A 16,931-nucleotide genomic window follows, 5' to 3' on the forward strand; every position below is an offset into this window, starting at 1 on the left:
GCTTGTCTACTGAAGATATTGGCTCTTAAGACTTGTTAACCTACATAAACATGTAAGCTAATTCCATACAAGAAATCTTACATACACACATATACAGACATCTTACTAGTTCTGTTTCTCTAGAGAACCCCGACTAATACACTGACCAATATCTCTCACTTATATGTCCAGACCAAAAACAAATACCAAAAATAACTGAAATGTGAAAATATTTAGGAAAAGGTTTAAAGCCTTTACCACACTGAGCAGAACATACAACCCCACAGCAAAAAGCTACATGGGCATAAGGAAGGAATAAATATTATTCTACTTTTACTAATTTAAATCTACCCTAGTGGCTCTCTTTATAAACTCATTGCTTGTATCCTCTCAAGATTCATATGCTGAAGCCCTAACCCTGATATAGTAGTATTTGGAGATAAAGATTTTGGGAGGTAATTAGGGTTAGATGAGGTCATGAGGGTGGAACCCTGGTCTGATGGAATTAGTGCCTTTATAAGAAAAGACACCAGAGAGTTTGTGCTCACTTTCTCTCTCTCCCTCTCTTTCTCTCTCTCTCTCCATGTGCACACAGAAAAAGGGTCGGTGAGCACACAGCAAGACGACAGCCACCTATGAGCCCAGAGAAGACTGCAGGCATAGGGACCAGGCAGGAGAAACTCCCATCTATGCCCCCTGAGATCCTGAAAGGGCCCAAAAGCAGTTCTAGCTTCTTCACAGCCATAGTCTGCCAGCAGTCCTAAGGGCCCAGGGCCCCGGTGGGGGACACTCTTGTCTACAACCCTAGTATTTCTAAAAGGACACTCTACTTGGCTCTATCCCTAACAACTGCACTTTGTGAATATACTTTCTGGCACAGGGACCCAAAATGAGACTCTCCCAGCTGTAACCCCAGAAATCCTGAAGGGCCTTACACTTGGCTCCAGTCATATCACAGCCACAGCCCACCACTAGATCCATCAACCAAGGAACCCATCTCCTGCATTCCCAAAAATTCTGAAAGGGATCTATACTCAGTTTCAGCAACTCCAAGCCTCAGTCCTCAAGCTGTCCTGCCAGCTTTTGGGGAACCAAGAGCAGATGCTCATGTCTACACATCAAGAGACCCTGAACTAGCCCTATATTCAGCTCCCAGCCCATCCATCCAGTTAGGGACCCATCCTGGCCACCCAGGGATCCATCCAGTGAACAGACAGCAGTATTCTCAGGTATCTGATGGGAGCCACACCAGTCCATGCACCTAGTAATAGGCCTGGTGTCTGAAGACCCAACTGTGGACTCTGAAGCAGACCCTTGTCTCAAGGCCACCTTACCTCCTGAACAAGGTACTACTACAGGAAGTTCAATCCACTCAGAGACCAGTCACGATTTATGCCCACCCAAGCTCCTGATAACAGGCCCACCAATCACAGACCCCACTGTGGAGACTTGTAACCAGCTCCAACCCAGCCTAAAATTCCAAGGTAATCCCATCAATACTGAAAACAGACAGGAGGTCTTTACCTGATGAAACCAGTATGTAAAGACTAGAAGAGGTGTTTATTCCTTCAAATACATAGCCACCAATGCAATACTACATAAGCATCAGGCAAATATGGCATCACCAAAGGAAACTAATAAAGTGCAAATAAATGACCCCAAAGAAATGAATATCTATAGGTTACCTGACAAAGAATTCAAAATAATCATCATAAAGAACCTGAATGAAATGAAAGAAAACAGAGACTACTAAACAAAATCAGAAAAACAATCAATGAACAGAATGAGTTTAAGAAAGAAGTAGAAACCATTAAAAGGAACCAAACAGAAATCCTGGACCTGAAGAATACAATAACAGAAATGAAAACTTCAATACGGAGCTTCAAGAACAGATTTACTCATCCAGAAGAAAGAATCAGCAAACTCAAACACTGTTTGAAATTAGCCAGTTAGAGAGACAAAAAATAAAAAAGAATGAAAAAGAGTGAAGAAAGCCTATGTGAACCATGATGGGACACCATCAAGCAAACAAACATTCATATCAGAAGATATGATTCAAATCAGAAGATTTTCTCAGAAGAGGAAAATGGAAGAAAGTTTATTTAAAGAAATAATAATTAAGGGGTGCCTGGGTGGCTCAGCCGGTTGAGAGTCCGACTTTGGCTCAGGTCATGATCTCACAGTTAGTGAGTTCAAGCCCTACATCAGGCTCTGTGCTGACAGGTCAGAGCCTGGTGCCTGCTTTGGATTCTGTGTCTCCCTCTCTCTCTGCCCCCTTCCCCACTCATGCTCTGTATCTCTCTGTCTCTCAAAAATAAACAAACGTTAAAAAAGAATTTAAAGAAATAATAGTTGAAATCTCCCAAATGTTTGGAGAATATGGACATTCAAGTACAGGAAGCTCAAAGAACTCCATGTTAGAAAGCAGAAAGAGAAAGCAGCAAGATTCATCACATACAAAGGAACCCCCATATGGCTGTCTGTGGATGTATCTCTCTAAAGAAACTTTGAAAGCCAAAATAAATCATCGGGATTATATATCCAATGTGCTAAACAGCAACAATAAAAAAATTGCCAACAAGGAATACTATACGTAGGAAAATTGTCCTTCAGATATGAAAGAGAGTTAAAGACATTCCCAGATAAAGAAAAACTAACGGTTCATCACCACTTGCCCTACCTTACAAGAAATTTTAAAGTGAATTCTTCAAGTTGAAATGAAAGGACACTAATAATATGAAAATATATAAAACCATAAAACTCATGGTGAAGGTAAATATATAGTTAAATTCAGAATACCTAACTATTGGGGCCAACATGGTAGAGAAGTAGGGGAGACTCCCCGTGTCTCTCAAACAAAGAAGTGCAGAAGCCAAAGGACTTTGAACACCAGAGTCTGGGAGGAAAAGAGACTGAATCTACCCAAAGAAAATGGGAGAGCTGGAGAAAAGATAGGTGGATGACTACAAACTGGGGGAGATTAAAAAAAAAAAAAAAAGGCCACGTGGGCACAGAGGGGAGAGACAAAGGGAAGAGAAAGAGAGGCTAGGGAAGTGTATGACCATATCTGGACAGGAGAAAGACCTGGGACTGAGACTGAGAGAGATCCGATCTCTAACGGCTGGGCTTTCTTCGGACTGGGGCCAGCTCCCTGTTCGCACACCAGAGGCCTGGATGCAGTGGTATGTAAGGGGCTCAGTCAGCAGTTGGAGAAAGTGGTTCCCTCCCTGGAGGGTTGTGCAACAGTACAAAGCCTGTCCATGTCCATGTCTGCCACCCACGGGATCCGTGGCTGGGCCGAGGGCACAGTCTGCAGGAGGAAAAGGGAGCCATCTACCTGGAGTGCTGTGGGAAAAGACAAAGCCTGCCTGAGTCCGCGACTGCAGGGACTAGCGGCGAGAGCGGCAGCTCAGTCCGCAGAAGGCAGTCCTCCCTGAAGTGCTGTGGCACAAAGCCAGCTGGGGCCACATATTGCCACACTGAGAGGCGCTTCCCCACTGCCAGAAAGCACGGAGAAGGACTTTGAATCCTAGCCAAGCGCAAGGTCAGGGGAGGTGGCAGAGCAGAAGGACCGCCCCGTCTGCGCCCATGGTGTGGCACAGTGAGGACGACTCAAACTGAGTCCACCGGGTCCAGGTCATGGAGAGGAGACTGGGGGATCACCACTCCCCCCGTTGCCCCCACCACCACCAGGCGGGGCCTCAGGGATCAGTTCAGGGGCCCATAGTAGAAGTGGGTCCAGACTACACCAAAACACGCCCCTTCGCACGGGGTAACTGTATATCCACCAGAGCCTCACAGACCCTGCGGAAAGCTCCTCCCACAAGCGCTGCAGCATTGCCTGGATTAACTCTAGGTCAATTCTGGATGTATAGATATATTCTCCCCGCCCCCCACTTTCTCCTCCTTATCTCTTCCCTCTTCTAGGCTGGTAATTCTGGTTATTGGTCTGTCTAAACACGCATATTTAATCCATTGTCTTGATACATATTCTACACCTCCTTCTTTACACTCCTTTCTCTCTCTCTCGAATAATCAAGCCATATAGTTTCTCTGTCTGGGTAACTTTATCTTCGTTTCATTTTCCCCACTTCCTTCTTTATTTTCCTTTCTCTCTCTCTGGATTTACCCTTTTAGTCTCTCTGCCTAGTCAATGTTTATTTTTTCTCCCCCCTCTCCCATCATTTCTCTCTTTGTATGTGCTCTTCTAGCACTGCCTCCACCCTCTTCTTTACTTGTAGTCAGTGTTTTGGGGTTTTTTGTTTTAGACTTTAATTTTTTGTTTTTGACTTTAATTTTTTGTTTTTATTTGTTTGTTTGTGTTATTTGTTTGTGTGTTTTTGTCTCCTGTTTCTCTGTTTTCCTTTACAGGGCTACTCCAAGGAACAAATCAAAGCACACCTGGTGGAGGGTCCAAAATATCACTACGAGTAGGGTAATAAAATAACCAAAGTCACAGTAACAGAGAGCAAGTAACACTCTCCAAAAAAACACCTCCTGAAGGGCCAGGCCCTGGACAGTGTATGACCCTCCTTTAACACAGCAGTGCTCGCAGGTCCAGAGCACACAACAAGCTTTTAAAACACATAAGGGACAGAAAACTAGCCAAAATGACAAAACGGAAGAAATCTCCTCAAATGAAATTCCAGGAAGTAGAGACAGCTAACGAATTGATCAAAACCGATTTAAGCAATATGACTGAACAAGAATTTAGAATAATAGTCACAAAAGTAATCGCTTGGCTTGAAAAGAGCATAGAGGACAGCAGAGAATCTTTTGCTACAGAGATCAAGGCAGTAAAAAATAGTCATGATGAATTAAAAAATGCTATAAATGAGATGCAAAATAAAATGGAGGGGGCCATAGCACAGATTGAAGAGACAGAAGAGAGAATAGGTGAATTGGAAGATAAAATTATGGAAAAAGAGGAAACTGAGAAAAGGGCAGATAAAAAAAAAAATCCAGGAGTACGAGGGGAGAATTAGAGAACTAAGTGATGCAATCAAACGGAAGAATATCTGTATCATAGGAATTCCAGAAGAAGAAGAGAGAGAGAAAGGGGCTGAAGGTATACTTGAACAAATCATAGTTGAGAACTTCCCTAATGTGGGGAAGGAAACAGGCATTGAAATCCAAGAGGCACAGAGAACTCCCTTCAGGCGTAACTTGAATCAATCTTCTGCATGACATGTCATAGTGAAACAGGCAAAATACAAGGATAAAGAGAAAATTCTGAAAGCAGCTAGGAATAAATGGGCCTTAACATACAAAGGTAGACACATACAGGTAATAGCAGATTATCTACTGAAACTTGGCAGGCCAGAAAGGAATGGCAGGACATCTTCAATGAGATGAACAAGAAAAATATGCAGCCAAGAATCCTTTACACAGCAAGTCTGTCATTCAGAATGGAAGGAAAGATAAAGGTTTTCCCAAACAAACAAAAACTGAAGGAATTCATCACCACTAAACCAGCCCTACAAGAGATCTTAAGGGGGACTCTGTGAGTGAAATGTTGCAAGGACCACAAAGTACCAGAGACATTACTACAAGCATGAAACTTACAGACATTGCAATGACTCTAAACCCATATCTTTCAATAATAACACTGAATGTAAAAGGACTAAATGCTCCAACCAAAAGACATAGGGTATCAGAATGAAAAAAAAAAAAAAAAAAAAAAAAAAAAAAAGACCCATCTATTTGCTGTCTACAAGAGACTCATTTTAGACCTGAAGACACCTTCAGATTGAAAGTAAGGGGATGGAGATCTATCATGCTACTGGAAGTCAAAACAAAGTTAGAGTAGCCATACATAAATCAGACAAACTAGACATTACATTAAAGGCTGTAACAAGAGATGAAGAAGGGCATTATATAATAATTACAGGGTCTCTTCATCAAGAAGAGCTAACAATTATAAACGTCTATGCACCGGATTTGGCAGCCCCCAAATATATAAAACAATTAATCACAAACATAAGCAACCTTATTGATAAGAATGTGGTAATTGCAGGAGAGTCTAATACTCCACTTACAACAATGGATAGAACACCTAGACAGAGAATAAATAAAGAAACAAGGGCCCTGAATGATACATGGGATCAGATGGATTTGACAGACACATTTAGAACTCTGCAACCCAAAGCCACAGAATATACTTTCTTCTCAAGTGCACATGGAATATTCTCCAAGATAGATCACATAGTCACAAAACAGCCCTTAATAAGTATAAAAGAATTGAGAACATAGGCACACTTTCAGATCACAATGCCATGAAACTTGAAATCAACCACAGGAAAAGTCTGGAAACCCTCCAAAAGCACGGAGGTTGAAGAACATCCTACTAAAGAATGAATGGGTCAACCAGGCAATTAGAGAAGAAATTAAAAAATATACGGAAACAAATGAAAATGAAAATACACCAATCCAAATGCTTTGGGATGCAGCGAAGGCAGTCCTGAGAGGAAAATACATTGCAGTCTACGCCTATCTCAAGAAACAAGAAAAATCCCCAATACAAAATCTAACAGCACACCTAAAGGAAATAGAAGCAGAACAGCAAAGACACCCCAAACCCAGCAGAAGAAGAGAAATAATAAAGATCAGAGCAGAAATAAAAAATACAGAATCTAAAAAAAAAGTAGAGCAGATCAATGAAACCAAGAGTTGTTTTTTTGAAAAAACAAACAAAATTGATAAACCTTTAGCCAGGCTTCTCAAAAAGAAAACAGAGAGAGGACCCAAATAGATAAAATCATGAATGAAAATGGAATTATTACAACCAATCCCTCAGAAATACAAGCAATTAGCAGGGAATACTATGAAAAAGTATATGCCAACAAACTCGACAACCTGGAAGAAATGGACAAATTCCTAAGCACCCACACACTTCCAAAACTCAAACAGGAAGAAATAGAATATTTGAACAGACCCCTAACTAGTGAAGAAATTGAATCAGTTATTAAAAATCTCCCAACAAATAAGAGTCCTGGACCAGATGGCTTCCCTGGGGAATTCTACCAGACATTTAAAGCAGAAATAACACCTATCCTTCTAAAGCTGTTCCAAAAAATAGAAAGAGAAGGAAAACTTCCAGACTCATTCTATGAAGCCAGCATTACCTTGATTCCCAAACCAGACAGAGCCCCAGCAAAAAAAGAGAACTACAGGCCGATATCCCTGATGAGTATGGATGCAAAAATTCTCAACAAGATACTAGCAAATTGAATTCAACAGCAAATAAAAAGAATTATTCACCATGATCAAGTGGGATTCATTCCTGGGATGCAGGGCTGGTTCAACATTCGCAAATCAATCAACGTGATACATCACATTAATAAAAGAAAAGATAAGAAACATATGATCCTGTCAATCGATGCAGAAAAAGCATTTGACAAAATTCAGCATCCTTTCTTAATAAAAACCCTTGAGAAAGTCCAGATAGAAGAAACATACTTAAACATCATAAAAGCCATTTATGAAAAGCCCACAAGTAATATCATCCTCAATGGGGAAAAACAGCGCTTTCCCCCTGAGATCAGGAACACGACAGGGATGTACACTCTCACAGCTGTTGTTTAACATAGTGTTGGATGTTCTAGCATCAGCAATCAGACAACAAAAGGAAATCAAAGGCATCAAAATTGGCAAAGATGAAGTCAAGCTTTCACTTTTTGCAGATGGCATGATATTCTACATGGGAAACCCCATAGACTCCACCAAAAGTCTGCTAGAACTGATACATGAATTCAGCAAAGTCGCAGGATACAAAATTAATGTACAGAAATCAGTTGCATTTTTATACACCAATAATGAAGTGACAGAAAGACAAATAAAGAAACTGATCCCATTCACAATTGCACCAAGAAGCATAAAATACCTAGGAATAAACCTAACCAAAGATGTAAAAGATCTGTATGCTGAAAACTAAAGAAAGCTTATGAAGGAAATCAAAGAAGATACAAACAAATTCCATGCTCATGGATTGGAAGAATAAATACTGTTAAAATGTCAACACTACCCAAAGCCATCTACACATTCAATGCAGTCCCAATCAAAATTGCACCAGCATTCTTCTCGAAGCTACAACAAGAAATCCTAAAATTTGTATAGAACCACAAAAGACCCCGAATAGCCAAAGTAATATTGAAGAAGAAGACCGAAGCGGGAGGCATCACAATCCCAGACTTAAGCCTCTACTACAAAGCTGTAATCATCAAGATAGCATGGTACTGGCACAAAAACAGACACTATCATAGACTCCAGAATAGAATAGAGACTCCAGAATTGGACCCATAAATGTATGGCCAACTAATCCTTGACAAAGCAGGAAAGAATATCCAATGGAGAAAAGACAGTCTCTTTTACAAATGGTGCTGGGAGAATTGGACAGCAACATGCAGAAGGATGAAACCAGACTACTTTCTTACACCACTCACAAAGATAAACTCAAATTGGATGAAGGACCTAAATGTGAGACAGGAAACCATCAAAGCCCTAGAGGAGAAAGCAGGAAAAAACCTCTCTGACCTCAGCCGCAGCAATTTCTTATTCGACACATCTCCAAAGGCAAGGGAATTTAAAGCAAAAATGAACTATTGGGACCTCATGAAGATATAAAAAGCTTTTGCACTGCAAAGGAAACAATCAACAAAACTAAAAGGCAACCAACAGAATGGGAAAAAAGATATTTGCAGATATCAGATAAAGGGCTAGTATCCAAAATCTATAACGAACTCACCAAACTCCACACCCAAAAGACAAAAAATCCAGCGAAGAAATGGGCAGGGGACATGAATAGACACTTTTCTAAAGAAGACATCCAGATGACCAACCGGCACACGAAAAGATGCTCAACATCACTCCTCATCAGGGAAATACAAATCAAAACCACACTGAGATACCACCTCACACCAGTCAGAGTGGCTAAAATGAACAAATCAGGAGACTATAGATGTTTGGAGAGGATGTGGAGAAACAGGAACCCTCTTACACTGTTGGTGGGAATGCAAACTGGTGCAGCCGCTCTGGAAAACAGTGTGGAGGTTCCTCAAAAAATTAAAAATAGATCTACCCTATGACCCAGCAGTAGCACTGCTAGGAATTTACCCAAGGGATACAGGAGTGCTGATGCCCAGGGGCACTTGTACCCCAATGTTTATAGCAGCACTTTCAACAATAGCCAAATTATGGAAAGAGCCTAAATGTCCATCAACTGATGAATGGATAAAGAAATTATGGTTTATATACACAATGGAATACTACATGGCATTGAGAAAGAATGAAATATGCCCTTCTGTAGCAACGTGGATGGAACTGGAGAGTGTCATGCTAAGTGAAATAAGTCATACAGAGAAAGACAGATACCATATGTTTTCACTCTTATGTGGATTCTGAGAAACTCAACAGAAGACCAGGGGGGAGGGGAAGGAAAAAGAAGTTAGGGAGGGAGGCAAACCATAAGAGACTCTTAAATACTGAGAACAATCTGAGGGTTGATGGGGGGTGGGGGGGAGGGGAAAGTGGGTGATGGACATTGAGGAGGGCACCTGTTGGGATGAGCACTGGGTATTGTATGGAAACCAATTTGACATTAAATTATATATATATATATATATATATATATATATATATATATATGTGATTTAAATAAATAAATAAAGTAAAAAAAAAGAATACCTTACTATTTTAATGGTGCTGTGTAAATCACTCTATCTCTAGTAAAAAAAAACTTAAATAAAAATAACTAATAACTTATTAATGGATGCACAATATAAAAAGATGCTAAGTATGACACAATAGTTTAAAATATGAGAAGTAAAAGTATAGTGCTTGTGTATGCAGTTGAAGGTAAGTTATTATCAGCTTAAAATAGACTGTTATATCTACAAAATGTTTTATATAAGCCTCACACTAACCACAAAAGAAGAAACATAGTAGAACACACAAAAGAATTAAAGCATACTCTAAAAATAAATAAATAAATAAATCATGAAAGAAGATAGTAAGAAAGGAAAACAGGAACAAAAGAACTAAAAACAGTCAACAAACAATGAAATGGCAATGAGTCCTTAGCTATCAATAATTACTTTAAATAGAAATGAACTAAAGTCCCATATCAAAAGACACAAAGTGGCTGAATAGACTTAAAAATATATACATATCCAACAATATGCTGCCTAAAAGAGGCTCACTTATAGTGTTAAGGACACACAGGTTGAAAGTGAAGGGACAGAAAAACATATTCTATGCCAATAGTAACCAAAAGAGCAGGAACGGCTATATTTATATCACATATAATAGACTTAGTCAGAATTGGTTGTAAGAGACAAAGAAGGCCATGAAATGGGGATAAAGGAGACAATTCATCGATGTAATAATTTTAAGTATTTATGTACCTTCCACTGGAGCATTTAAATATTTAAACCAAATAGTGACAAAAGTGAAGGGAGAAACAGACAGCAATACAATACTAGTAGTAGACTTCAATACCCCACTTTCAACATTGGATAGGTCATCCAGACAGAAATTTCTTTTTATTTATTTTGAGAGAGAGCATGCGTGAATACGTGAGCAGCTGGGGAGCGCAGGCAGAGAGGAAGAGAATCCCAAGCAGGCTCCACACTCTCAGTGCACAGCCAACACAGGGGCTCAGTCTCACAAACCGTGAGATCGTGACCTCAGCCAAAATCAAGAGATGAATGCTTAGCCAACTGAGCCACCCAGGTGCCCCCAGACAGAAATTTAATAAGGAAACAGCGGATCTAAAGAACTTTATAGACCAAAATGGATCTAACAGACATAAACAGAACAGCCATGCAACAGCAGCAGAATACATACTCTTCTGAGGCACACACAGAACATTCTACAGGATACAATTTATGTTGGGCCACAAAGCAAGACAACATATTTAAGAAGACTGAAATCATATCTAGTATCTTTTCCAATCACAATGGTTTGAAACTAGAAATTAGTAACAGGAGGAATGTGTAAAATTCACAAAAAATGTGGAAAGTAAACAACACACTCCTGAACGACCAATCCTGTCATTTGCAACAACATGCATGGACCTTGGGGACATTATTCTAAGTGAAGAAAGTCTGACAAAGACAGACAAATACCATATGATCTCACATATATGTGGAGTCTTTAAAAAAAAGGGGGGGGGGGTGAAGCCTCACTCATAGGAAAAATGGGGAGATGTTGATCCAATAGTACAAATCTCCAGTTAAAAGGTGAGTAAGTTCTGGGTATCTAATAGTCAGCCTGATGATTGTAGTTAACAATATTATACACTTGAAGTTACCAAGAGAGTAAATCTTAAATATTGTACCACCAAAAAAAAAAAAAGAAAAAAAATTATATTTATGGGAGGTTATAGAAGTGTTAACTAACCTTACTGTGGTAGTCATTTCACAATATATACATGTATCAAATCATCACACTGTACACCTTAAACATATAGCATATGAAATGTTAATTATATCTCAATAAGATGGGGCAAGGGAGGGACGGGGAGCCAAAAGGGAGAAGCAAAGATCGTAGAAACATTATTTGAGATTCTGGGTTCCAAAGCTCTTTATTTGATTCTTTGGTTTAAATCAATTAATCCTGTTATACTTTAATTCAATATTATCTGAGTTTTTTGTGGGACTTAAGAGTACTGACTACAATCTACAGAGTAAAAGTTCATAAATTCAAAAAACATCAAAAGTAGACAGTTTCAGAAACACAAAAGTAAATTCACCAACACACAGAATCCGGGAATATATCTAAAGAAAAATTTAATGTTACCAGTGTGTGCTCCAGGAATGCAAAAATAATTTAATGTTAGGGAATTTATTGATATAACCCAGCACATATCAATAGGTCAAAGGTAAATAATGATTATTTTTTTTAATGTTTTTATTTATTTATTTTTGAGAGAGAGAGATAGAGAGCACAAGTTGGGGAACAGCGGAGAGAGACAAGGACACAGAAAATCCAAAGAAGGCTCCAGGCTCTAAGCTGTCAGCACAGAGCCCGACACAGGGCTCAAACTCACAAACTGCAAGATCATGACCTGAGCTGAAGTCAGACGCTCAACCAACTGAGCCACCCAGGTGTTCCAAATGATTATCTTAATAGTATCTAATATTTTTTAAATATTTAATATTTTAATGTCAAAGAACTACTTATAAAATATAAAATCTACTGTTTATTTTTATTCTTATTCAATAGGATGAAAAGGATACTGCATTAAGTGAAAAATACCACGTACCCCAAGCGATTAGCCAAAATCATACATAACCTTGAAAGGCTAAACGCATTCCCACTCACGTCAGGGTCAAGACAAAGATGCACACTATCACTATTTACAATTATTCTGGAAGTGCTATCATTGCAATTACACAAGAAAATAAATCCAAACTGTAAATATGAGAAAGGAAACCAACTTTTTATCATTTGCAGATGATGACTTTTTCTTAGAAAATTCTAATATAATTGACAATAGAAATAGGTAACACTAAGTGTATGCCTGGTAACAAAATAAACATATACAAATGAATTTTTTTCTGAATATCAATAATACCCAGTCAAAAATACAAACAAAATAGCTTTTCTTGTCAGTAAAAACCAATTAGAAATTGAAATATAACAAAACAGAAAATATAACAGGAGAAAACGGGCCTATTCATAATAACAATAAAAATCTACCCAATAATAAAATTAACAAAAAACATAAAGACCTTTATTAGTAAATCTTTAAAAGAAGACCCCTCAAAAATGGACACACATACCATGTTCTACTTTGAGAAGACTCAATAATGTAATGATGTCACTTTTCCCCATTATAAGTTTATAAATTTAATGCCATCCCAACCAAAATTCCAAAGCATTTTTTAGTTTTTTAGATTCTAATTTTTTTTGCACCTCAACAAACATTATCTCAAGTTCATCTGGAATTATAAGCAAATAAAAATAGCCAAGAGAACTAGGAAAAAAGAATGGGAGGGTATTTGCATGACCAGATAAGAAAAATACATTATAAAACCAATAAAAACTAAATCAAGGCAGTACTGACACATGAGTTGTTAGACCTATCAACGGACATGAAGAGGGAAAAAACAAAAATTAAGCCCTAGAATATATAAAAATTTAATCGGTAATTTAAATAAAATTTCAAATTAAAGGAAAGAGATTATAAATGAGGTTAAGGCAAATGATAAGCCATTCTGAAAAAAAAATGGCATTAGAACTCAGCATACAGTAATGAATAAATGATAAAAGAGAAAAAAAGAATGCCAACCTCATACTATATACACTCAACATTCCCCTGGATTAAAGAGGTATTAAATAAAAAACAAAATCTACTACAAAATACAAGAGAATAATGATCTGATATACTGATAAAGGTCTTATAAAAACATGTAAGTAAAGTTAGAAACCATAAAGGAAGAGAATAACAGCTTTAAATACATAAAAATGCAAACACAGCAAAAAAAAAAAAAAAAAAAAAAACTAAAAACAAAAGAAAGAAGAGGCAAGAAGTAAGCTGGGCAAAAACATCATATATGTATATTTATATATTATACTTGTTACATATGACGTAAATTAATTAAGCTTCTTTAAAATCAGTAAGAAATCAAATTCAAAATCAGTAAGGAAACAGGCCAATTTTTAAGTGTATAAAGAACATCAACATGGCAAATCACAGAAGAAGGAATAAATATATAGAGACAAAAAAATTCAACATCACTAATAATTAAGAAAAAAGTAAAATAAAAAGGAAACCACCAACAAAAGCTTGAAAATGATAGCTAATCTTGACTATAGTATGAAGAATTAAAACATTTCCCACTAAAAACTGGTTGGAAGGTAAACTATTAAAGCTTTTTCTAAAGAGAATCAGGCACGGGCACCTGGGTGGCTCAGTTGGTTAAGCGTCCAACTCCTGATTTCGACTCAGGTCATGATCTCACGGTTCATGAGTTTGAGCCCAGCACTGGGCTCCACGTGCTGATAGCGCGGAGCCTGGTCGGGATTCTCTTTCTCTGCTCCTCACCCACTCATGCTGCTCTCTCTCTCTCTCAAAATAAATAAATAAACTTAAAAAAGTAAAAGAGAAATCATGCAAAACTCTAAAACCTTAAAAAGTATGCACACCCCATTATAGTAGTTTCACCTCAGAAAACAATCATAATATTCTGAAATTTTTATTTATAAAGCCATTTACCTCAGCATTGTTTATAGTAACTACAGCAATCGAGTTTTTATAGTGGCAACAACAGGCACAAAAATATAAGGGTCTTTTTGTAGGAAAGGAGGAACAGAACTGGAACTGAAAACTCAGTACACAATGACTGAGGTAACTAGCAAGTCCACCCGTCTTTTTTATGGTCACCTTATCAGTCACTTGTGTTCTCTCTCTCTTCCCCCTCCTCTACTCTCCTTTAAGTTGGTTTCTTCAATTTGCCCAACACTCCTGCTCCCCCATATCTTTTGTATATGACTGAAGTTTGCCATAACCATTCTAGCCCTGCTCTTGCTTCATAGCATCGCTGAAGAATTCTTACAGTTTCTGCCCTATTCTTAATAGTATTTCTTAATTATATAGTCCCCCCCAAAAGGAATTTGTCCTAGCTCATCTTATCATATAGAAACCAATGGTAGTGAGTCAGGAGCTGGCTGACTCTTGACTCATATCTGATCCAAACAGCAGTGATCAGGGTAGCAGAGAGCATGGGGGGACAAGCATTATGACATTTCTAGTCTAGAGACACACAATCATACACACACACACACACACACTCACAATCCTGGCAATCACTTAAATGTCCCAATAATAGCAGACTGCTAATAAATTATAGCACCATTGATAATGGAAAGAAATATGCACAGTATACTGCAACACAGACTAGTGGTTATAATATATGACTGCCAGTGAAATCTGGATAGGAGAATAACAGCCATTCTTAATTTTGTATTTTCCAAAATCTCTACCAAAAAAACATTAGATTTCTTTCATAAATAAGAAAAGAATAACCACTTACTTTGCATAATGCTTTTTATATTTTTTTTAATTTTAAATTATAAATAGAAAACATTCTGATTACCTTTCCATCATCACATCTTGTACCCTCGTTCACCATCCCAGGATCTGGAACATCCGATCCTAGTTGGAAATCCACACCCCAACATTTGGTGCCTCTACTGGGAGTCTGAATTATAGCAGGCACAATTCCAAATACAGGCATGTCTTGTACATTCTCACACTGAAGCTTTCCACACAAAGCATTCCTGTAAGATAGAGAAATAATGCAAACATAAAATGCACCCACTGTAGATACAAAATAAAAATTATATATTTGGACACATAAAGTTTTTTTTTCTTTTTTACTTAAAGAAAGTTTACTAATAGTTAGCTGAAGGGAGTCTCAACAGAGAAAGCATATAAGAGCAAAGGCACCTAAGCAGGTCTCTTCAAATATGGCAGAGATAACTGGATGCTAGGATGAAATCAGTAGGTGTACCAGGTGGTGTTCGTGCTCCTTCTCTCCCCACACCTACTCTCTCTTTACTATCAGTTTAGGGCTCAAACACATCTAACTAAAGAGTTGTTTATAAATATAATTTTATAAATGCTTTTCCATAGAAAATAATAGAACTATACCAAAATTCGGTTGTGACTTCTTACAGAGTTGCTATAAGGAGAAAATTAGATTCTGTACTATAAAATAACTAAGAAAGGACTCCACCCTTCATGGCTTGGGCTAAGCTAACTCTTAGTTACTTAATTTAAGACTCAATTCATTAACTCATTAATTCACTAATTCAATTCACTGATTCAATATTACAACTCTATGAAGGGTTATCTGACTACAATTCCTATCACCAAGGCTGTGTTAGCTAAATGCCCTTCCTATATCCTTCCATTACACACTAAATACCACTAATATCAACTCTTAAGATGCTATATTGAAATTTTCTACCTGATTGCCTTGTGATCCAAGAATCTACCCTATACTAGAATCTCCTTTATGTTATCACTGCCAAGTCAATATAGGATATTGTTTTCCTCTAATTCACCAATTCCTCTAATTAATCACCCCCTAAAAATTCCCAGTCTAGCTTTCATAAAACTATTTTATTTCTTGAGCTAAAATTTATATCCTTATAACTTTTCCTCATTGGTCCCAGACCTTCCACATGAGATCACACAGCTAATAGCAAATGTCTTCTCCTTCTTCCACATGGCAGCTATTTTAGGACAATTATCACATAGTTCCTAAATACTTATTCACCAGAGCAATATCTTATAATCATTTCTCATGGAACAAGGAAGCTCCCCTCTAAATATGTTCCAGGTTCTCTCATTGCCTCTTGAAGCACAGTGCTCAGAGCAGGGCATGAAATTTCAGTTATAGCCTGATAAGCAAGTAACATAACAGAGCTCACATTTCCTATATTCTAGATACTGTACTACTATTAGGCCCATGATTACAGTAGCTTTTATGGTAACTACATTACATTATAGATGCCCTTGAACTGATCACTAGCTAAAATTCCTATTTACTTTTTGCATATATTGTTAAGTCTCCTCTTTCCTCCATCCTGCACTTAAGGGTTAGTAATTTTGTCTCATTTACATTTATTCTTATGTCACCATTTATTCCCTAGTTAACCTGAATAAAGTGTTTAAACTTTCTGAGCTTCAGTTCCTTCATCTGAAAAACAAGAGATAAATAATAATGTCTATCTCACATAGTTGGTTGAAATTAGATATGAAAACCTCTAAAACATGGGGCGCCTGGGTGGCTCAGTCAGTTGAGAGTCTGACTCTTGATTTCAGCTCAAATAATGATCCCAGGGTTGTGGGATCAAGCCCCACGTCAGGCTCCATGCTGAGCCTGTAACCTACTTGGGATTCTCTGTCTCTCTCCCTCCATTTCTCTCACCCACCCTCTCTC

The 16,931-nt window shown here is 37.9% G+C and overlaps 1 protein-coding gene across 1 annotated transcript in view; it reads right to left on the reverse strand.

Annotated features, from left to right (window-relative positions):
* ADAM9 (ADAM metallopeptidase domain 9) overlaps positions 1-16,931 on the reverse strand; it is a 147,088-nt gene that overhangs the window by 36,520 nt on the left and 93,637 nt on the right. The window contains 1 exon segment of the mRNA XM_030312588.1: positions 15,078-15,261. Within this exon segment, the coding sequence (XP_030168448.1) occupies positions 15,078-15,261 (184 nt within the window).

This window comes from Lynx canadensis, chromosome B1 (genome assembly GCF_007474595.2).
Source record: "Lynx canadensis isolate LIC74 chromosome B1, mLynCan4.pri.v2, whole genome shotgun sequence".
Lineage (NCBI taxonomy): Eukaryota > Metazoa > Chordata > Mammalia > Carnivora > Felidae > Lynx > Lynx canadensis.